Source organism: Mucor velutinosus, assembly GCF_035048745.1.
Source record: "Mucor velutinosus strain NIH1002 chromosome Unknown tig00001563, whole genome shotgun sequence".
NCBI lineage: Eukaryota > Fungi > Mucoromycota > Mucoromycetes > Mucorales > Mucoraceae > Mucor > Mucor velutinosus.
Window position 1 is genome coordinate 3,665,971 of NW_027041904.1, and position 20,884 is coordinate 3,686,854.

Genomic DNA, 20,884 nt, shown 5'->3' on the forward strand with positions numbered 1-20,884 from the left:
TTGAAATTTGTGTTGACCTGTTGACATGCTGATTATTGGATATAGTAATAAGAAACAAAAAGAAGAAGGAGGAAAACAGAGAAAAAGAGGTAAGATATACAAAAGATTGTTCTCTCACACAACTGAGGTTCAAATTAGATTTACAACATTGAATAGGTCGAAAGGGTTTATTCAAAGACTTGTTCGTCAGTTTTTCTCTTTTGACCTGCTCTAGCTTTAGGTCCCCAATTGGCAGTGGGGTTAACTTGGTAGCGCACTAAATGCTCTGATCTAGATTCAGAAACAGCCTTTGGATGCCTTGTGAAGTCAACAGTGATTGTAGGTTCTTTGGCAAGAAGGGTTCTTGCAGGTGAGTTTTCTGGAATATTGTTCATCACGACAGGATTCTTCTTAACCCAAGCTCTCATAATATCCCAAACGACAGGCGAAGGTGCATCGGTTTTGATAGATTGCTTACCAGCATGAGCAGCAGACACTTGATAACCAGCATTCAAGATAGCAGAGAAAAGATCCAAGATGGGAATACTATTACAATGCAAAGTACCACACAATCTTGCGAGTGTCCAATAGAAAGGTACATGGATCTCTTCCTTGATAACAGACAGCATGCCAATCATGCGCTTAGCAGTGCCATAGCTGGATTCGTTGTTCTTCACATGTTGCAACATCTTGGCTACAAATTCATCGTCGTGGATCTTATCGCCCCAAGCAGGACCGCCGATGTGATGTGTGCTGTTACAATTCTCACAGAGACTGTTGACAGAAGGGCCTGTAGCAGGTGTGTGCTTCTCACCACCATTATCTTTGACACTGATTTTACCGAGAGGCTGTGTGGAGAAGGCATGACATCCCGAACATTCGTAGACAATGGCCATTTTACTAGCAGATTTTTTGACTTCTTTGGGTGATGTATATACACGCACGAATACTCGCAAATAGAAATCGATGCTGCATGATGCGAGAGGAACAATATGGCGCTTGTAACGACCAGCTGAAGTCTGCAGCATTTGTAACACTAAACGAAGAGCCATTTCGTGGGGAAACATGTTTTTCAAAGGCATACCACCATATTTACCAAAACTAGATGGGATCTGTCAGTCAAAATGTGTCCATTTGTAGCCCCATCTCTCTGATCTTACCATGTTTCGGGATGCATTGAGCCAGCAAGAATGGCCAGATCAGTGCAAGTGACACACAGCAAACCACCCTCAGAAACAGCTTGAACAGCACCATCCACAAAAGGAGCAGCACTTCCGTAGGGGTCCAAATCAATAACATCAAACTTGTTATCAGTGCCAACACAATCGTACATGACACGCATAGCATCACCATGGTTGGGCTTTACTAATTCCTCTGTTAATCCATTGTATTTCACATTACGCTTGATAGCTTCCATTGCGTCTAATTCAATGTCGTTACAGACAACCTGCTTTAATCTCGGGATTTCTTTAGCATAACGGACGGATCTCAAACCACTAGCAGCAAGTGCCTCGAGGACGACAAAGTTGTTGGAAGTCTTGACATCATCCAAAGACTGTTGTGGTTTCACTGTGAATAGATGGTTTCCTGGAATGTATGTTGGTTACAAACCTTTTGCAATTTCTCGATAGATTCTTCATCTGATTTCAATGCGTTAAAATTGACATTTGATTGCGCCATGAAGTGTGCACATACCTTTGGCCTTTGCAAGTCTCTTTTCAATGCGCTCAGCCTTCTCTTGATTGTAGATCTCACTCCAGGTGCGAATAGCAGCAATGGACATGTCACGATTGAACTGTTGAACAGGATTATAAAAGACCTCATTCTTCTTGGGGAAAAGAATGGTAGCTTTTCCTTCTGTTACAGTGTTGTATTGAGTGATATCGATTTCGGAAGTTGCTGAGGTAGACATAATTTTTGAGGCGTTGTATTGAATGGAATTACTACGAAAAAGACGAACGAAGCTTCTTTTCATATACAAGTAGAGACCAAGTAAAAACTTTTTATTGTCATTTATATGATTTGGATCCATTGCCCATCACTCTTGGACTGCTTTATCTGTAAAGAGAGCAGCATTTCTTGAATGCTTCCAGTACCTCTGGGCTTCTGGAGCGTAAAGGTGCTGTTGCCAAGGCAGCAGGGATGTTCTCTGGCTGTTCAATCCATTTCTTGTAGGGTACTTGATGTTCTGTAAGAATGGTAGCTAGTTTCTCCAAGGAGCCTTCGTTTTTGGTCTGCAGAGACTCAACATTAGTCAAATCATTGGTGGCGACAGTCTGTAAATTACCTCAAGAACCACTTTTCGCATATTGTCTAGATCTGAAAGGTATTCTTTTGTATTCTCATCCTCGCGCGTGATGTGTAAGATGGCGGTGGCAGCATGGCAAGCCTGTGTCATTACGCTGTGAACCAATTTGCATAAGTAAATACTACTTCTCCATATACTGTGCCGTCTCTCTCTCTTTTTTTTTTTTTTTTTTTTTTTTTTTTTTTTTTTTTTTACCTGCCTGTTGACCATTGGAGATTCTATCAAGCATGTTCAATCAAAATTGCCATAAAAAAAGCTAAGCGCATTGCGTACCTTTGCAAGATCCTTTCGGACCACAATAAACATGGTTAGAGGTTCTACTACAGCAGCCATGATTATCAAAGAATGGTAGGATGGCAATCCACTGGAAAGAAAAAAGAAGCTGAATGGTCACAATGACATGGATTTCGTATTTCCAGATCTCGCGTCTGCGTTGTTCTCGCGTTCAATTCACTCTTTCGACAACATGGTGACTTATCAAGAAGCCATCCTTACAGAAACAGAGCAGTTGATAGAGAACATAAACAAGGTTTTTTTTTTTTTTTTTTTTGGTTGTTTGCTTGACTAGACAATGAAACGAATCAATTAACTCATCCAATGTTTAGCTCAATGCGACGATAGAAAGAGTGAACAATGTAGAGACAAAGCAAGCCATTGAAAAATTAAGACAAGTCGAACAAAAGATGAATCTCGTCTATACCTTCTTCAAAGCATCCATGTACGCCAATAATATACACAGCGAAGACAGCGAGACAGACCCATCCTCATCCACAAATCGACCTAGTTTTGAAGATACCAACAATGATCGAAAGCAAGATCAAAACTCTTAAATTTAATTAAAATTGTACATTTCACACAGCAATGATTTAACTCATAAAAAAAAAAAGGGATTTATTTGTAAAAGAGAATAAGCGTATTGACAAAGATAATGAAAAATGATAGTGATGGAGTGGAGAAGTCTATTTCTCTTCAGTGGCTTCAGCAGCCTTTTCCTCCTTCTTGTCCTCCTTTTTGTCCTCCTTCTTGTTCTTGGGGTTCTCAGGAGCCTTGCTCCAGTTTTGAGCCTAAACAGAAGAATTGCGTTAATTAAACCTCAGGCTACAAACACACGACAATCAATGATATATTTACAGCCAACTTGAAAGCCTATATTATAAACAAGTGTATATTAGCGAATGTTTGGTAGCGGTATGATGATATAACATCTGAAAATTTTTCCTCTCTTACGTAAAGAGTGGAAAAACAACACGCAATGTATGTGCTTGGAAAAAGGAAAATTTCCATTCAGAACAAGACATTGGGTTGTCAATCATATAGCAAATGTACTTACATCCTTGTGAGTAATACCAGCATTGGCTTCCTTAACCTTGGCGAGTTCAGTCTAGAGCAAGAGGGCGTTTGAGTACCAATTGATACGTCCATCTAGACAAAACGGCTTACCTTCATGAACTGGTTATAGGGACTCATCTTCTTTGCTACATTTACACGAGTTTTTCTTATGAGCAACACGCTTTTGCGGGCACAAGAAAGAGCAAAACTTACGTGATTTCTTTTGAATTTTCTCTTTAGCCATCTTGAATTTAGAAAATAAACTTTTTTATATGAAGGATATTAAGTGAAAGGAAGTTATTATTATGAAAATTTCTCTTTTTAACCTTGCTCCAAACATTAAATCTTTTTGCCATTTTATAATAATGAGCCAATTATGAAGCGGCTTCCATCTAATACACTATTAAAAGCCGTCAGCTTATTTATTTTCTTGCCAATGACATGGGAAGTTTGGGTTTGTTTTTTCATGCCAAAAAGGATGTGCACCCGCACTATTTAGTGGCTTAAGTGTTGCTCTTGATATGAAAGGCACAGATGATCAGTATTCGCATGCTCCCGATTTGCGCCATGTTGTTTATCTAAGCTTTTTTTTTCGGTACTAGATCAATTGACGGGCATGTCAAGCGACAGTTACATTGGTCTAAGAACATGCGGATGCTTTTAGGTGTGGTAATTCAGCATGAAAGACATCGCTAAGTACTCGCTCAGCAAACAACTACTCTTTAATTAATATCGGAAGAGAGCGCACAGCAGATCAAACAAGCTGGTGATCAAAGAGGGTCTGATCATCGCATCCACCAGTGATTTCATTTTAGGTGATATGATCATGTTTGGGCTAATTTGGTTGCAGAAGCACGCGTCAAACTCAAGCAGTGAGACTAGACCTATGATGTTAAATTGATATCTTATAGACAGTACTGCTTATATACCATTCTTTTCATTCATTTAAACATACATTTGCTTGCATCTTTAATACAGGAAGCTAATGCTAATCTCCGCTAATACACTAGCATTGCTATGTGCGGTTTCTATGCACTCCCTACGGTCCGAATCTTTATCGTGGCGTAATTCGAAGCATGTCCAATGGTGCCAAACTACTTGGCACTCTTCCAGACAAAGTATTACAGGATTACTGGTAATCTGAAAATACGTTGCTTGAGCACTAGAGTTAAGAAACCTCCTAAAAGTTAAGATAAAAACGTCCAGTGGCATTTGGGTTCTAGGAAACTGGTGGCCCTGAATTGATATCGAGGATAGATATTGCTCGAAACACTCCTGGCTGCCATGGAGTGCTACGTGCCTCAAGAGATCCGTCTATCAGTACGGCAGGATGAGCTGCACACTTATGGATAGACGACACATTTTTGGCACTAACATCAACGAAATGTAGGTCTTGATCAATACGCGTAGACGATTTTCACATCAATATGTCCTCTGCAGCCAAACCTGATTCAGCCCTGCGTAAGTTATATCTTCTCAAGGTACGGATTTACATTTTCTTTATAAGTTTAGCACATGTCAATCCCATATTACTGGTCCTTTTTTTGGCGTCATTTGAAGCTTCACACCTGCTGCATGTGAGAAAATTAAAAAAAAAAGAGCATTATGAATTTTGCTCTTTCTCTCTCTCTCTCTCCACTTTCTCTACATATCCAACAAACAAATGACAGAGGGTTTGCAAGTCGACTTGAGAACGCTCCGTTTTGTCGGTGCCACCAATGACAATTTAATATGTTGTATATGTCAGAATCCATTCATTGACCCAGTGATATCTCGATGTGGGTAAGTGGGCTAGGTTAGCTAGAGTGGGGAAAAAAGAGCTTGTTACTAAGGTACTTGCTCAGGCATACATTCTGTCAACACTGCATATTCCAAGCAATAGAAGCTTCACCTGTATGTCCCATTGATAGAACATCACTTGGAAAAGACGATTTTGAACCAGCAGCCAAGATTATTAGTAATATGGTGAACGAACTACTCGTTTACTGTCCTCGCCATGAACAAGGATGTCCCCACGTAGGACAACGCCAATTTATCGAATCACATTTGAAGAATGATTGTGAATATACCATGGCACCGTGCGAATTGGAAGAGTGCAAAGAGCTATTGCTGAAGAAGGATTTACAATCACATGCAGAGACTTGCAAATATAGAATACTCGAATGCAATATGTGCAAAAAGAAGCTGCGTGCTTTTGAGCTCGAGGTAAGCCATTTCTCACCTTCTTTGTATGATCCGCATTGCTGATGCCGTATGTGGATACAGGATCACTACAATCTCTGCCCCTCCGAGATCATCACTTGCCAGTACTGTGACACTTCAAGACCCAGATCTGAACATGTTTCACATATCAACGAATGCCCTCAATTCAAGATCAAATGCACGCATGAAGAGTTTGGATGCAACTGGACAGATCAGCGACAAGTGCTGGCAGCTCATTTATCCACTTGTCCATACGAATCTATCAAGCATTACTTGTACAAGCAACAGCAATCCGAGAAAGCTTTGTTGAATGAGCTGCAACAGGTGCATCGAGAGAACGAATCATTGAAAAGACAGCAGTCTGAGTCACGACAGCACATCGAGAGCTTAACGCAGCAATTGGATTTGATGTTTCCGGGGCATTTCATGACAGATCCAGATATACCAGAAGAAGCACGCAACGAATCTGTTTTATCGGAAAATCAGCGCATGAATAACGAATTGGAGACACTATCAGCCAACATTGCCTCTTTGGAATTGAAGCAGAATATGGCATTGATGACAGAGACGTTCCGTTTGCAGGAAGAGTTACAGAGCCTGAGAGCCATCTGCCATGGACTCAGAATGCAGATGCACTATATCATGATGGACCGAAAAACGGCCGCTTCGAGTAATGCTTCTGCAAGTGGGGCAGCAGCGGGTGGTGCTGGTGGTGGCAGTGGATCTGCAAGCAGTGCAAGAAGTGCCAGTGAATCCAGTGCAACAAGTGCAATGAATAGAATGCGGACATGGCTAGGTAAGAAAATGCAATGCCAATGATGTTGCTAATGTGGTATTCACTCAATGTATCCTTAGATCCCAATGGGTCAGGACCCAGACAAGAAACCAAACTGTAAAAATGGGCTCCACTCTTTATTGTTTATATCCACCTTACATACTTATCTTTTTTGCTAATCAAATACCCCTTTAAAACAAAATAAAGCATCTCCATGATTGAATCACACAATACGCACAGGTGGATCAAAGGGGCAAGCAAGGGACGAATCACAAGAGCGGGGCTATATCAAGCCACCTATCAACATTTATCCAGGTCCCAAACTTTAAATTTCTTTTCTTTCGTTTATCCCACACACATCACCATGGCAACCGCAGAAAAAGCTACTCTAGTATTAGGAGGAGCAGCACTTGGTGTTGTTTCCTTTGCAGCCTATCAAAAGTTCACCCAAAAGCCTGCTGTTCGTCCTGCTGTCAATGTGCCTGTCAATAGACCACCACCACCACCATCACCACCATCCACTCAAACCTCTGCTTCAGTTGGAGGACCCAACCTGAGCAACATGGAAAAGGCCAGAACCATTTTGCCCTTTGGATTTCCCGGTCCAGTAAGCGACATTGTATACCGTAACGCTTATGTCACTTCCTACAACCGTCGTGATCGCAACCCTAACTGGGTAGCAGAACATTTGACTGCAGCCAGTTTGAAACGAGGCGATGATGTAGATCGTCAAAAATCCACCTTTAAAGAAGACGATCATATTCCACCTCAATTCCAAGCCAAGCTCAACGACTATTTTAGAAGCGGGTTTGATCGTGGACACATGGTACCAGCTGCTGATGTCAAGAATAGCCAAGTTTCCATGAACGAGACCTTTTACTTGACCAACATTGCACCACAAGTAGGCGAAGGATTCAACCGAGATTATTGGGCTCATTTGGAGCATTTCTGTCGTCAATTGACCGCCAAGTTCTCTGATGTGTATGTGTTTACGGGTCCCTTGTATTTGCCACATCAAGAAGCTGATGGTAAATTCTACGTCAAATACCAAATGATCGGCAATCCACCCAACGTGGCTGTTCCCACTCACTTTTACAAGGTCATCCTGACACATCACCAAGGCAAATACAGCGTCGGTGCCTTTGTATTACCCAACCAGCCTATCCCTGATCAAACGCCTTTAACTGCATTCCAGGTGCCCTTGGATGCTGTGGAAAGAGGTGCTGGTCTCACCTTCTTTGATCGCATGGATAAGAACGCTTTGCCCAACTTGTGTCGTGAAATTGAATGTAAGCTGGTAATCCGTAAGTTTGATAACGCTCAAAAAAACGTACAAAAATTGCCTGCCAAATAAAATATACACTAGAAGCACAGAAATTTATTCTTTTTGCTGTTCATCACATCTTGCAATCTCTTTTCTAGTATGGCATGTGCTTGTTCCGCTTTTTGCCTTTGTCGTCTTTCGCGATCAAGGTCTTTTTGTATCTGGCTGCACTGATTTTGCATTTCCTGCTGGTTGTTTTCCATGTCAGATGCTAGTTTCTGCACTCGTTCCTGATCTGCTCTCACTTGATTTTCTGCCATCTCGAGTTTGATGCGGTAGGATCGAAGTTGCGTATCGAATTGCTCGGATACAGGAGGTGTGGGCGGGAGTGGCTGGTTGGGAGGTTCAGTGGGTGGTGGCACATTGGGTGTTGCGGATCGATGTTTGCTGACCAAGGAATCGGATAACACTGATGGCGGCGTATCGTCTCGTCGTATGTGATGTGTAGAGTTGGTGGCAGCACTGGATCGACTGGATCGCGCTGGTGCTTCTATCTGACGCTCCAGCTGATTGTTGAGTACCGTCAGATGCATGACATCGCACTCCAATGTCTTGACTTGCTGTGACAAATGATGGCGCTGCGACATGATCTGTGTCTCCAAGTCATCCACCATAAGAGCCAACTGCATGTTTTCATCCGCTAAATGTGATACCTTTTGCAAGACATCCATAGCACACGATGTATCTAGCTTTTCTTGCACCCAGCTGATCAAACGAGGCTTTTCATCCACAGACATTTGATTAGGCGTTCTTCTCTTTCTGTACACAGAGGCGACTGATGTGGTGGATTGTCTGCTGGCTACCGAATGTGATTGTTTATTCACTGCCACGAGTTCCTGGTTCAGTTTTTCCATCAACTCGTATTCTTTCTTCAAAGCATCATAGGCCTGCTTGATGCTTTGTTGCTCTCCAAGTAGTTGATGTGATTCTGTTAATGCAGTTTGCAGTTGTTGTATTTGGTATGATTGCTGATTTGCTAGTTGGGACAATTTGTCGTTTTCATTGACGGCAGCTTCATAGCTGCTTTCAAAGTCGGCTTCTGCAGCCATTTTTTCTTGCTGCAACCTCACAATGTTATCCTGAAGGCTGGCAACCATACCACTTGTATCACCCTCTCTGAGAGCTGTTTGGTGCATGAGTAGCTCATTTACTAGCAAGCCAATTCTCTTTTCTAATGCATTGATTTTGGCTGCTTGTAGTTGCGCGGTATTTCTCCACCTTTCGGTCTCTTCTTGAGAGGTATGATGTTTCTGCAGTTTATTAATGTAATTGTCAAGTTCCTCCACTCGATTTTCTAATGCTCGTGTCCGTTGTTGATCGAGAGAGCTATCATTACTACTGATCTGTGTGGTATTATGTGATGGCTGTTGCTGCTGCAACATGGCAATCTCGTCCAATACCCTCGCTGTATCTTTATCCTGCTTCAAAGCTAGACATTGCAGCGTTTGCAATGCACCTTCCATGCCATGGCGTTCCAGTTCGAGTTGCCTCATCTCTCGCTTCATGTCAGCAGTTTGATTCAATTTTGACTCCAAAGCATCTATCAGTGCTGATTGCTTATCACTCAAGCTCCATAGCTTCATATTTGTGGTGCGCATGCTGGCCAGCTCGTGCTCCACATGCTTACTACGCTCGTTGGTTGCTGCCATTTGGAATTGCAGGTGTTCAATTTGTGCTACCAGTGCAGGTGCTTTCCCCTCTTCTTTTATAATATTTGGTAATGTATCATGAGTAGAATGAGGTAGAGAAGTGAACATAAAGTCGTGTTTAGGGTATCAATAGGTAAAGAAGGAGAGATCAAACCACATTGATTCTTTCGAAAGTTTGACAATGACGCTTTTTATATACAACTCGGGATCTATTTGAACCACAGCAGGCGTGGTGGTTAAAAATAGAGCTGATGGGATGGTTGCACTTGCAGATTACATGTTGCAAGAAATAGAACACATAATGCTATACATTTACACTTGTCTCTTTCCATGACGACGCAAATGCTTGGAGCCCTGCTTGTTATTAATTCTCAATACTTATACGTATACATGGAGATGTTGTTTTGCTCTTGAACGAATCAATGAAACGCATACTGCCTACATGCCTTTTTGAAATGCTGCAAATCATGATTAGGAAGCTGGGACGACATATATTTTGGTGGTGCGCGAGAACTCCTGGCGCTTTCATATATGGAAATGTCATACAAAAGCAAAGGAAAGTATTCGGCTAAAGCAATGGTCCTTTCAAATGCATCATAGCCATCATCAAAAGGCATTTTGGTTAGGCAGCAGCGCCAAATTATATTAAACTCCGACCGTATTTTTTCTGCCCAAGATTGGACAGATTCTGTTTATTTTCGACTTCTTTAATTTACTTTATAAGGTATGGCAAGGCGTCATTTTTGAGTTCCTATGGCCCACCACGTCCATCACTGACATCAAAGAGGCTCTTCTGTCCCTGGACTTTTCAGATATCTGGTACTCCCAAGTCAAAGGCATCCATCCATACAGAATCCTACTCATCACCCTGTCTCAAATATGGCTAGCCCATATGCGCTTTGTTTTTGACGGCACTATCTTTGTCCCTGAGGCGATTCTGGTACATATCCACTCCACTGTCCGACAGACAGTGGATGAAGATCAAATCCATTCCCTCTTGTAATTTAGATAGTTAGATAGTTCCTTTTGTTAGTTTAGTTTAGTTTCCATTTATATTTATATTTTTTTCATTTCTCAATTGCACCCGCCTCTTCACTCTGACCTATTACTCTTAGTGTACGCGGCTCAATCAATAAACACAATTTAAAAAAAAAAAAAAATTTACTTTATGACATTCGACTATATAAACTGTGATGATCACCCTACGCTTCCTAATACATTCTTGAAGTACTTTTCAAGACGCTTCCAATAGTACTAATTGTAATGGGTGTTGTAAATAAAATTACTGAGCAATTTGGTGAAATATGAAATGAGGTTTTTAGCGAAAATAGCCAGATTTTGCATATGAAATCCTCATAAACGCGGTTTCAGAAGTTGCTTTGGATCGAGAGAAACATTTTGATTGAATATATACCATAGTAAAAGTCTTCATTTTTAAGGTGAAAAACACGATCGTTTGATTTTCGATGAAAACCATGAGGGATACCTCATGCTTTTTTGGTCGATTTTGGCCATGTTTTTTTTTGGTCCTCAAAAATTTGAGCAAAGGTTTCAGGATGTTACTACTACTCAAGTACAATTGTTTGGTGTCATTCCGGCGGCTCAGAAAGTTCTATATGTCAAGATACAAAGGCTTGAAAGCTGTCAAACGTGGCTGTGTTTTATACATTTGTTCGTCAATAGGCGCGTTTTTGTTACGATATAAAGGTGAAGAGACATTGTGTGCATCAATCTAGATTTGTAGCATGCTGTTACATCCAAATAATCTGCTGGAAATAGTAGGTTGAGTGGCACCGCTGTATCATAGCACAATTGCACAGTTTATTAGTGGGGTGATGACGGGTTGTAAGACACGCTGGACATTCTAGACGCAATGGATAGTCTGCATCTAGTAAAAACCATACTACACAATTAGCTCAGATAGGTGGTCCATAACGCAGTAGTTCAAATTACTAGGTAGTCCGTAACATATCCGAAATAAAATCATGAACGTATAAAGTCTCAAGTGAAAAGCTAGTTGAATGTGCCATGGAAAGATCTTTAAGAGAAATAGTAGTGTGGGTATGAGTTTAAGTACAAAGTGCTCCTTTTTCCTTTCAGTTATTCTCCTGATTCTCTAGGCCGCAAATTTCCTTGATTAACAATCATGGCATCCTCAGTAAATAGTACAGATGGATGCTCTTGGGTGTGATCACACATATAGCGTACATCTTGCTCTAATTCAATAGCGACTTGATCCTGCTTGAGCCCAATGGAATTTGCCATTTTAAAGACATCAAACGAGCCGGCCAAGCATGACTGATCTGGCTTGAATACATAACTTGTCTTGAAACTGTCGATGATGGCAGAATGCAGTAACTCACGGTGGATGACGGTATATATGGCCCAAGTTGGCCTGATCTTTTCCCAAATGGGGCTCCTTTTACATTGATGCTCATTTGCTAATGAGAAGGCAGTATGCAAATAATCGCGAGCCACTTTGTACCTATGCGCGGACATGTTTAGATGCGCTGCGTCAAGCACACGACGGATACTTACATTCCCTGCCGGTAACGGTAGACAGCTAATTCATTAAAGAAAGGGTCGTGATTGCACCGTTGAAGACTCATCTGAAAGTAGCCAAACGCCAGATGCATCCTGGCCAGTTTCATGTCTTCCATTGCAACGTGGTCGTATGGTAATTATGAGCTAAATCAAGTCAGTGCTCAGCAATTAGCCGGTGTATAGTGTGTCCTTCACCCCAGAACCAGCCTACTGCAATTCGTGTACGCCTCGATCGCCTTGTCGTGATCCTTTTCCAGTGAGAGTATATAAGCGTAACCCAGCTATGAGGGCCTAAGGAAGCATTTGAGGATCAACGCATGGCTAAAATAATGCGTGCTTGTTGATGCAAAGATGATACAGTCCAATAGCGTGCCATGAGATAGCCTCCTCTTTCAATTTCTTTACTAGCTTTTGCGCATACTCATACAGCTTGTTCTTCGTCTCCAGTTCATACAAACTTGACACATGAAGCGGTATGGCTTCCGTGAACCCTAATTCTTTCTACACCTGTAGACTCTTGGCTTGAAAGACTGATGGGAGAAGATGACAGATGCTCAATCTTACTGCCCACTGGTCTTGCAGGGGAGTGGGGTTCATCATGGCATGTGCCAATGCGAGGTGGAGCTGATCTCCTTCTTGCTGGCAATGCCGTATTTTTAGAGTGTTGCATGATCAAGTAGTGGAAAGAAACAGAAACTAGAGCAATCAACATTTCAGTCGTTCAAAGAAAATTAAGTTGCAGAGCAATGCATATTCATGTTGAAACGATGAGTGTCAATTGTAGGGTTGCGTATATTCGTCAGCCTGTCTATATGAATACTGGTATCAGACTGTACTATTCAGATGTCCAGACATATAACAATTTAGCAGATATCATGCTATAGCATAGAAATGTATCATTCATATGTTTGTAATGGAAGGAAGGGCAAGCCGAAGACAAGTGCCATTCAGGCAGACAAAGTTGTCTCATCAATTTAGTTCCGTAACCCATTACAGCCGAGAACAAAACTCGAAATTATGATGATAGCGCCAGATAGCTGACCGTTGATAAAATCGAGAAAAACACTATAAACATCACTATAAACATCACGATTTATTTCACACACCAGGAAGCCTAGTATTAAACATACAGACTCTACTTTAGTATCCGTACTGCATCCTTTGAAAAGATATAACTAGCTCCCGACCACACAGTAGTTCCTCCAACAACCCATCTATCATACAAGGCATAAATATCAAGAGCATTTCGTCTGATCCACACACAACTTACTGTAATGCTGTCATGGCCTCACTGGAAGGCATCCCCATGCTCACGGTAGTCAATGAAAAGCCCATTAAGAGCAACTGCAACGCAGTATTGATTTTGCTGATTTGAGTTGGCTTGACTTCTGCTGAAGGTATTGTGCCATCAAAATAACGTGCAATGGTTTTCTATCCGGATTTGACATTAGCAAGATACACATTTGCACCCTTTGATAACAAACATACTGGTTCTGGTAGGGAAATGTAGCGATAATAGAATGCGGACAGAACAAGTCCAGCGTCTCTACCTAGAATGATCGCAGCTAATGGCACTGTTTCAAGCGTTTGTATCAGTCGTCTGTTTTGATCCACACCACCTCAAAAGGCTGCTGCACACACAAACCTGGTAATGTTCCTTCCATGGCCAATGTCACTGTCATCACTGTCATCAATACCTTGTCTGCTAATGGGTCAATGATTGTGCCTAGCAGCGTCTTCATGTTGTATTTTCTAGCAATGTGGCCATCCAGCTTTGTTGTACACATGTCAGCCACTTTTTGCTATACTTCCAGCATCTTTGAATTACTCACTAGATCTGTAAAGCCTGCCAATGCAAACAAGACCAACGCACCATCATAGTTTTGCTGTAAAATCATGTATCCGACGCACGGTGCTGCTGCCAATCTCCCAAATGTTAATAGGTTGGGAATAGTGTAGATGTCTTCTTTCAATTCCTAGTGTCCTGATGGTTGGTATGTGTCTCTTCCTCTGGTAAAACGCAGATGGCAGCACTATACCTCTTTGAATGACTTTTTGTCCTTGCCGTCTTTTGCGGGTGGCGGTGGCGGTGTCGTTTGCTTGAGATTCGAGTTGAAGCAGCGTTGTAATGGCCTCCAGGTATTGATTCTATGTCGCAAAAACCAGTTTGTATACATGTAGTATCATGCACCCATATGTCTACTCTTTACCTCACGACAGGCTTTGCCAATGTAGTCAGTTTGATCCAATGTGTCTTGCTTGGTACTGGCTTGATTCTGCTCGATGCCATCATGAACAGAGTACGCGTTTGTTGGTGTTGTAGCCGAAACATTGGAGAGTAATAAGAAAGCGATGAAATAATGACGGATTTGTTGTGTGTGTGTGTGTCCCTTTTCATCTTGCACAAATACACAATTGTGACGCCCCTTGCATTAAAAAAAAAAAAAACTGATGTGTAGCATGGCAGCAGGCACAGGCATCATCTTTCTCTCGTTGTTGCTCTCATTTGAAACCAAGTTTTTCCGTGTGTGTGTGTGTGTGTGTGTGTGAAATATCAGTTCATGTTATGATTAAGAGGGAGGGTTTTATATATATTAAAATGTAGTATCTAGTTTTTTGGTTGTACTGTTGCCACTGCAGTAGCATTAGTGTTAGATGATTTCCAAAACATCCAAGATTTGCGTTTGTTTAATTTCTTTTCTGGTTGCTGCTTCTTTTCTGTTGCTTGCTGGATCACAGGTAACTCAGGAACAGGAGGAGTCTATTGTCATATACAAATTGGTTAATATATCACCAAGGGGATTTCATGTGTCATTGTGTCATACCTTGTCCCCACCACGTTTAAATAACCCTAAAATTTGTGATTTTCTCTTTGTCACACTCTTGTTTTCCTTGCCTAGAATGCTTCGCTTCTTCTTGAGAGAGCTCTTGGGAGTAGCGATTTCTTCTTCCTGGATGGTTGCATCTGTGTTGATGCTTGTCAATACACTTTGTGATCGAATAGTGGGTGTGTCTTCCTTTTCCAATGATGTGGTACTAACAGGAGGAGCAGTTTCCTTTTCTGTTTGAGCGGGAGCATTCACATCTGCTTGAGCGGGAACATCCACATCTGCTTGGGCTTGTTCCTGATGTTGATCGACATTGTTGACAATAACAATAGGGGGAGCGACTTTTGATACATCAATAGGTTCTGTGGTGCTGGCGGAGGTGGTGGTTGAGACGGGTGCAGATGTTTGCTCTTGAACAGGTTCCTCTTCGACACTGACAGAGGGAGTGATGGTAGGTTCCGATACATGAGGCTCTTGTACATTTTTGGCTTCACACTCTGTTGCTTGTGGCACGAGGAGACTTTTAGGTTCTTTTTGTTCAGGTACTTGATCATTTTCGTGAGTAATAGCTTGTTCGGGTTCCTGTTCAGTTTTTAAGGGTGCTTCTTCAGGCTTTGTTGAATCAGATTCAGTTGCATTGACTTGGGCATCTTGCTCACCAACTGCTTGATATGTCCATTGACCTTGATCAGCGGCAGTGGTAGCCTCTTTCTTCTCTTCTTCTTTAGCGCTTGTAGAGGAGGTAGTCTCAGATTCAGAGACAACCAGGACAACAGGCTCTTGATCTTGCTTCTTTTCTTGCAGCAAGGGGATGTCTTCTTCAGTCTCCACCTTGGGCAAGACGGGTGAGATCTCCTCGGGCACAGGCTCTACTTCAATGGTGGTTTGCTGTTCTTCAGGAATGATGGCCTTCTCCAATGTAATCACTACAGGCTGCTCAGTTTCGGGAAGACTATCCAAGACGACGGCGACAGGTTCAGCCTTGACTTCGACATGGGGAGGCTCCTCCAAGGCATCCTTGACTTGCAGAGATTCCACGATATTCTCAGATGTGGACGTCAATGCTTCCTCTGATGCATTGGACAGGATAGATGGCTTCTCTGCGGTCTCCTCCTCCTCTTGCACCTCCTCCTTCTTCTCAGTGACGACAGGCTTGATGTTCTCCTCTGAGCCCTCCTTCTCGATCTGCTCAATCTCCTTCTCTGCAACAGCAGCAGCAGCAACCTGAGGTTCCTCTGTCAACAAGGCTTTATCATTGTCAGCGAGCGCGTTGACAGGTGTAACAGGCGAAGACTCTTCGGGGGTTGCAGGAGCCGTAGTAGCAGTAGGTGTGGTAATAACCTTCTTTTGTTGTTGTACCTTGCGAGCGTTTGACTTTTTCTTGTTACCTTTCTTGGCCATTTTTTTTTTTGTTTTTTGGTGGTGAATTGAGGAAAGAAAAGAAGAAGAATAGAAATCAAGAAAAAACAAAGTTTAAATGTTGAAACAATAAAACGACCTATTTTTTTTTTTTTTTTTAGGGAGCACCACTGCCATTTTAATTCAGGAGCCAAATGTTACACATTGCACTCTGTTTAGGCCTCGTTTAACATGACAAAATAATATACCACACACAGCCAGTAAAATGTATAAATATATGTCGACGGGCGAGGTTTACTAGCGGCGTTCTTTGCTGCCTTTGCTGTCGTGCTGTCGTTCGTGGAAGCGACCCATGTTGTAGTCCAGAGTACTAAAAAAAAAAAATAAGCAACTTTAGCGCTCAAATTGATCTAGTGCAATTAGAAAGAAGCTCTCACCTTGATCTATTGTGTGGATCAGGGCATTCTCGGCTATGATGTCTTTGACACGAATGTTGGCCGTATGATTGCCAATGGAAACTACACAAGGTGGTGTCAGGTACCAGTGACGACCTTGGTATACCATTGCAAGGTCAACTTACTCTGATTCTCACGCACGGTGATGTTTGATCCAACCAAGTTGTGTATAGTGCTGTTAGGGCTTCTTAATTGCTGGCTCGTATACAGCCCTCTCACAGCATGCACATTATAAAGCATAGCATTAATATCAAACCCAAGTGTAGTGGGATCCACCGTGCCGAATGCTTGATTATTTGGCATAAATAAGGTCATCATCTGCAACGCATGAAGTGCCAAAAAGGAAGAGATGACGATAATGAGACTTTTTCAGTTAATTATTAGGCTTGTATGATTACTAACCTCATCATTTCGACTCGAGTTTGCATGCTGTTGATCGACTAGAGCCATTAATTGCTTTGCTTTTGTGAATTTAAGGTTGCCCAATGTCGTTTCAATATCAAGAGGCACTGCCAATACTAAATCATCACAAGCGTCAGTGGTACATGCTGAAGGCAAAAAGGAGAGATAGGGCGAGAGTGAGGGCCACACACTTACTGGAGTCAATGATATGCACAACGCTTTGCTGCGAAGAAACTTGTATCGAGTTTACAATGGCTGCAGATTGCATATTACCCGACTCTATTTGTTTGGTGTTTTTATCGTGGTTTATCCATAGTTTCATGTACGAGGTTGATTTGTACAGAGATTCGCTGTTCTGTGTCCAGCAATCGTCCAAGCACAGTTGCGGCAGTATATGGTATTTGGTCGTGTTGCGATCCAGTAGCAATGTCTGATAAAAGGCATCGTTATGCGGTGCAAATACGGTGATGTTGGTTTGATTTTGCAAGTAAGATTGGAGCTCTGGATCCAATAACGATGAAAACTTAGAGGTTTCTGGTAGCCGCTGTAGCACTTCATATGCATTCAGTGGTTGTGTCAAGGGGTGTTGGTTTTCGGATGACTGAGCGAGTATAACTCCAACAAGAAACAGACATACGCATAGCACAATGCGATGGATACTGGTATTAGAAAGCATTTGTTAGGTGTATAAACGGAATAAAGAGATATATAATGTTGAAGGAGAAAGGTAATTTATCGCTATTGCGTTGTATTATATGGCGATGAGCTGTATTAAAGGGGGGATAGTATATGGTGCGTGGTATGTATATGTATGTGAAATGCCCCAACCTGGAAGATCAAGGGGGGTATGGTTGTTTTGTGTTTGCTCAAATGTTAAATCTCAATCAACTCGCCCATACAACTACTGCATAACTCTAAACACAGGCTCAGTATTTTGCCTACATGCATTACAGTAAGGTGATTTACCTGCTGAATCGCCTTTATATCGTTCTTTGAGATCAATGATCTTGTGTCTAAACTCATTGTATATAGTCCTACGCCATAGCAGCTTTAGTTGCCTCTCCTCTCTATGTATGCTCATTGTGAATACTACCTTTCCTCTCGTTCATACGCCTCTATTGTAAAGATACACACACGCATTAGCATTTTCAGAGCAGTGAGAGTAATCACATGCACATTACCCAAGGCTTGATGATCCAAAAATCTTATTTCAGCATCGTCTCTTGTTAGCAAACCCTTCAGCTCCTTGTTTCTCTGTCTTAGACTTTGTATTTCATGTTGCATCAATTCAATCTGGTTCTCGGAATTGAAGAGCCTCTCTTTTAGTCTGATATTGTCTTGCTCTAAACCATCCGTTTGATTAACTTTTTTGGATTGAAACTTATGTAACTGCGATGATAGACTGTAAATCAGCATGTTGATCCGCTGAATGCTTGAGCTACTCACAAACCTTCTTCTTTGCCAATGCTGCGAGTTTATCTGCCCTTTCTTCTTCATGCACAGAAATCATCTTGAGTATTTCTAGCAAAAAAAGAAGAAAGAGAGTGTTAAAAATAATCCTACTCGGACCGTGTGTAATGGACTCACGAAAATTACAGGTTGTGATACAAATGTGTAACTGAAATTATCACCATAGCAACAAACACACACATTTATAGCAATGGACGAAAATACGGAGCGATTTGATATGCGTTTTATTATACAGATTAAGAGCAGCAACTATTATTATTAAAAAAATCCAACTAAGCCCAAGACTAACATGGACAACGCAGCCAAACCGAGCTTTTCCATGGGCAAGTTCATGATACCAGCATTAACATGAAGCACAATAGCACGAGAACGCATACTTAAATCGACATTAGAGTAGGAAAGTTTTGATTTAGTGGTGACAGTCAAGTAAACGGTTTTGTTTAGTCCATGGGGGACAGACCAGCTATAAGTAGAATTCATAAAGAAATCGAGTTGGGTACCAGTGGAATTGCCAGAGGGAACAGGGACATCTTTATCGATATTCTTGGCCAAAGAGGTCAAAGTATTGTCTTGCCAGAGATCAATGTCGACAACATAGGATCCATTACCCATGTTTTGATATCCATAAGCAATGTCAATCTTTTGCCCGGGTTCAATGGTGCTGTTGGAGATTGGAAAGTTGATTTGCGTGCCAATTTGAGCAGCACATGCAGTGATCAAGACAAAGACTGCCATCAATACTTGCAAGAAACGTTGGTTGATCATTTTTTTTTGAATGTGTGTGTGTGTGTGTGTGTACGCTGAAGGAATGGATCAATGGACAAGGGGAATGAACGAAAGGAAATGTGGGTAAGAGAGAAGAGATGTAGATTGAAAGAGAAAGAGAGCGAGATGATGATTTATGGCCAGTGTTATTCTTTTTCTCACCAGATTTAAAATATTCTAGTGACACAATACAAAATTTGTCTTGATTTGTAGAATTTGAATTTAACTGGGAAATGCACATGTACGCCAGTAATTGATGAGATGGGTGGTACATTCACTGCTGGGCTCAACCATTTGAGAAAGTCTATCTTGTACGCCCAGCAGAAAATTATATTGTAAAGCTCACATTGTAATCTGTTCTGCTCGATGAATTTAGCACAATTGAGCATCTCCTTCTTTGACTGATGTTAATTGTACAGTTGGATCAGTTTAAATATGGTGTCAACATCCATTGGGTGATGATCAGGTACAGATCGCTCAAAGTTGACTTGAATCGCTGATCAAAAATTTGCTGAGCAATTGGTGTGGTTTATATGCGATTTGACCAGCAACCGGTACTTCATAGTCAGTTAGACAAAGCTACATCTTACCTCATTCAAAGCAATCATGTTAGGATGACTAGATACGAACAGAAACTTTATTCAAGTTGAAAAAGAAGCGAAATGATGGTATGATGTGTCTAAGACATGAGCGACATTAAATATATACAATTTTCTCAAGTAAAATCAATGGTGGACATGTCTGGCACAGCTCCATGATCCACCAAGACTTGAAACATGTCCCACAGATTCTTTTGCACACAGGCTTTCAAAGTCTCACTATCTGGCTTGACATGTAACTCATCTAAAAAGTAATCTACCATTTCACGATTATTTCTAGCAGCACATACTCGAAGTGCCATGTTATTACGCATCGTGGGATCTGCGCCAAACTTGACTAGCAATTTGACTTGATCCAATCTTCCCAATTGTGCTGATTTGATAAGAGGGTATCCTTTGGGTCGATTGGCAGAGGCTCCCTTCTCCAGCAATGCCAAGATAAGCGAGTCTCGTTGTTGCAATGTGTCTTGAGGGTCTTGTAGAAATAGTCGAGCGGGTATCTTTTTGTCATTGTATTGCAATGAGGGCTGTATTTTCTCAAAGCGTTGCATAAGGTCCATGTTGAAAAACGGGAATTTGATGGCATCTTCAAAGGCCTTTTCAATGTTGTTGTGTGCTCGTTGTAGTAGGAAAGAGATTTTGATGGAATCATGGCAGTAATACAGTTGTTGATAGAGGTATTTGCAGACTATGGGTAAATCAGTGTTACCAGACAGGATGAAAATGCTGGATAGGATTTCAAATGGCAGTTTGAAGAGGCTACAGGGCTTTGGCTCTACTGAAGTTTCTTCATCACTGCTATCATCAGAAGAGGAAGAAGAGCTGATTCCCCAATCTTGGTCCATTAAACGCTGTCGTTTTGACATGATGTAAAGCAAATGAATGTGCTCAGAATA

General features: G+C 41.6%; 14 protein-coding genes across 14 annotated transcripts; 3 read left to right on the forward strand and 11 right to left on the reverse strand.

Annotated features, from left to right (window-relative positions):
• Nucleotides 1-167: 167 nt before the first annotated feature.
• ATC70_009830 (uncharacterized protein) lies at nucleotides 168-1,891 on the reverse strand (the record flags this gene model as incomplete). Its single annotated transcript, XM_064829057.1, has 4 exons — nucleotides 168-1,080; nucleotides 1,140-1,534; nucleotides 1,591-1,619; nucleotides 1,675-1,891. The coding sequence occupies 4 exons, from the start codon at nucleotides 1,889-1,891 to the stop codon at nucleotides 168-170; spliced, it is 1,554 nt and encodes a 517-aa protein (XP_064686259.1).
• Nucleotides 1,892-2,033: 142 nt separating this feature from the next.
• Nucleotides 2,034-2,620, reverse strand: GNA1_3 (Glucosamine-phosphate N-acetyltransferase-like protein; the record flags this gene model as incomplete). The annotated part of the gene is made up of 4 exons (XM_064829058.1): nucleotides 2,034-2,213; nucleotides 2,267-2,381; nucleotides 2,483-2,505; nucleotides 2,561-2,620. The coding sequence occupies 4 exons, from the start codon at nucleotides 2,618-2,620 to the stop codon at nucleotides 2,034-2,036; spliced, it is 378 nt and encodes a 125-aa protein (XP_064686260.1).
• Nucleotides 2,621-2,753: 133 nt separating this feature from the next.
• Nucleotides 2,754-3,117, forward strand: ATC70_009832 (uncharacterized protein; the record flags this gene model as incomplete). Its single annotated transcript, XM_064829059.1, has 2 exons — nucleotides 2,754-2,816; nucleotides 2,893-3,117. 2 exons carry the CDS (start codon nucleotides 2,754-2,756, stop codon nucleotides 3,115-3,117), a joined length of 288 nt encoding a protein of 95 aa, XP_064686261.1.
• Nucleotides 3,118-3,246: 129 nt separating this feature from the next.
• ATC70_009833 (uncharacterized protein) lies at nucleotides 3,247-3,860 on the reverse strand (the record flags this gene model as incomplete). The annotated part of the gene is made up of 5 exons (XM_064829060.1): nucleotides 3,247-3,351; nucleotides 3,419-3,433; nucleotides 3,618-3,668; nucleotides 3,728-3,762; nucleotides 3,830-3,860. 5 exons carry the CDS (start codon nucleotides 3,858-3,860, stop codon nucleotides 3,247-3,249), a joined length of 237 nt encoding a protein of 78 aa, XP_064686262.1.
• Nucleotides 3,861-5,279: 1,419 nt separating this feature from the next.
• ATC70_009834 (uncharacterized protein) lies at nucleotides 5,280-6,714 on the forward strand (the record flags this gene model as incomplete). The annotated part of the gene is made up of 4 exons (XM_064829061.1): nucleotides 5,280-5,398; nucleotides 5,461-5,821; nucleotides 5,882-6,614; nucleotides 6,674-6,714. The coding sequence occupies 4 exons, from the start codon at nucleotides 5,280-5,282 to the stop codon at nucleotides 6,712-6,714; spliced, it is 1,254 nt and encodes a 417-aa protein (XP_064686263.1).
• A 243-nt stretch (nucleotides 6,715-6,957) lies between these two features.
• ATC70_009835 (uncharacterized protein) lies at nucleotides 6,958-7,947 on the forward strand (the record flags this gene model as incomplete). The annotated part of the gene is made up of 1 exon (XM_064829062.1): nucleotides 6,958-7,947. The coding sequence occupies one exon, from the start codon at nucleotides 6,958-6,960 to the stop codon at nucleotides 7,945-7,947; it is 990 nt and encodes a 329-aa protein (XP_064686264.1).
• Nucleotides 7,948-7,955: 8 nt separating this feature from the next.
• Nucleotides 7,956-9,566, reverse strand: ATC70_009836 (uncharacterized protein; the record flags this gene model as incomplete). The annotated part of the gene is made up of 1 exon (XM_064829063.1): nucleotides 7,956-9,566. One exon carries the CDS (start codon nucleotides 9,564-9,566, stop codon nucleotides 7,956-7,958), a length of 1,611 nt encoding a protein of 536 aa, XP_064686265.1.
• Nucleotides 9,567-11,666: 2,100 nt separating this feature from the next.
• ATC70_009837 (uncharacterized protein) lies at nucleotides 11,667-12,175 on the reverse strand (the record flags this gene model as incomplete). Its single annotated transcript, XM_064829064.1, has 2 exons — nucleotides 11,667-12,051; nucleotides 12,105-12,175. The coding sequence occupies 2 exons, from the start codon at nucleotides 12,173-12,175 to the stop codon at nucleotides 11,667-11,669; spliced, it is 456 nt and encodes a 151-aa protein (XP_064686266.1).
• A 1,070-nt stretch (nucleotides 12,176-13,245) lies between these two features.
• Nucleotides 13,246-14,442, reverse strand: ATC70_009838 (uncharacterized protein; the record flags this gene model as incomplete). Its single annotated transcript, XM_064829065.1, has 7 exons — nucleotides 13,246-13,324; nucleotides 13,381-13,541; nucleotides 13,599-13,684; nucleotides 13,756-13,882; nucleotides 13,943-14,086; nucleotides 14,150-14,258; nucleotides 14,321-14,442. 7 exons carry the CDS (start codon nucleotides 14,440-14,442, stop codon nucleotides 13,246-13,248), a joined length of 828 nt encoding a protein of 275 aa, XP_064686267.1.
• Nucleotides 14,443-14,718: 276 nt separating this feature from the next.
• On the reverse strand, nucleotides 14,719-16,339 carry ATC70_009839 (uncharacterized protein; the record flags this gene model as incomplete). The annotated part of the gene is made up of 2 exons (XM_064829066.1): nucleotides 14,719-14,871; nucleotides 14,936-16,339. The coding sequence occupies 2 exons, from the start codon at nucleotides 16,337-16,339 to the stop codon at nucleotides 14,719-14,721; spliced, it is 1,557 nt and encodes a 518-aa protein (XP_064686268.1).
• A 173-nt stretch (nucleotides 16,340-16,512) lies between these two features.
• Nucleotides 16,513-17,830, reverse strand: ATC70_009840 (uncharacterized protein; the record flags this gene model as incomplete). The annotated part of the gene is made up of 5 exons (XM_064829067.1): nucleotides 16,513-16,667; nucleotides 16,735-16,815; nucleotides 16,878-17,070; nucleotides 17,155-17,270; nucleotides 17,350-17,830. The coding sequence occupies 5 exons, from the start codon at nucleotides 17,828-17,830 to the stop codon at nucleotides 16,513-16,515; spliced, it is 1,026 nt and encodes a 341-aa protein (XP_064686269.1).
• Nucleotides 17,831-18,027: 197 nt separating this feature from the next.
• Nucleotides 18,028-18,664, reverse strand: ATC70_009841 (uncharacterized protein; the record flags this gene model as incomplete). The annotated part of the gene is made up of 5 exons (XM_064829068.1): nucleotides 18,028-18,068; nucleotides 18,121-18,188; nucleotides 18,248-18,269; nucleotides 18,336-18,543; nucleotides 18,605-18,664. 5 exons carry the CDS (start codon nucleotides 18,662-18,664, stop codon nucleotides 18,028-18,030), a joined length of 399 nt encoding a protein of 132 aa, XP_064686270.1.
• Nucleotides 18,665-18,882: 218 nt separating this feature from the next.
• On the reverse strand, nucleotides 18,883-19,389 carry CTI6_3 (Histone deacetylase complex subunit; the record flags this gene model as incomplete). Its single annotated transcript, XM_064829069.1, has 1 exon — nucleotides 18,883-19,389. One exon carries the CDS (start codon nucleotides 19,387-19,389, stop codon nucleotides 18,883-18,885), a length of 507 nt encoding a protein of 168 aa, XP_064686271.1.
• Nucleotides 19,390-20,104: 715 nt separating this feature from the next.
• On the reverse strand, nucleotides 20,105-20,854 carry ATC70_009843 (Eukaryotic translation initiation factor 3 subunit M (eIF3m); the record flags this gene model as incomplete). The annotated part of the gene is made up of 1 exon (XM_064829070.1): nucleotides 20,105-20,854. One exon carries the CDS (start codon nucleotides 20,852-20,854, stop codon nucleotides 20,105-20,107), a length of 750 nt encoding a protein of 249 aa, XP_064686272.1.
• Nucleotides 20,855-20,884: the final 30 nt, after the last annotated feature.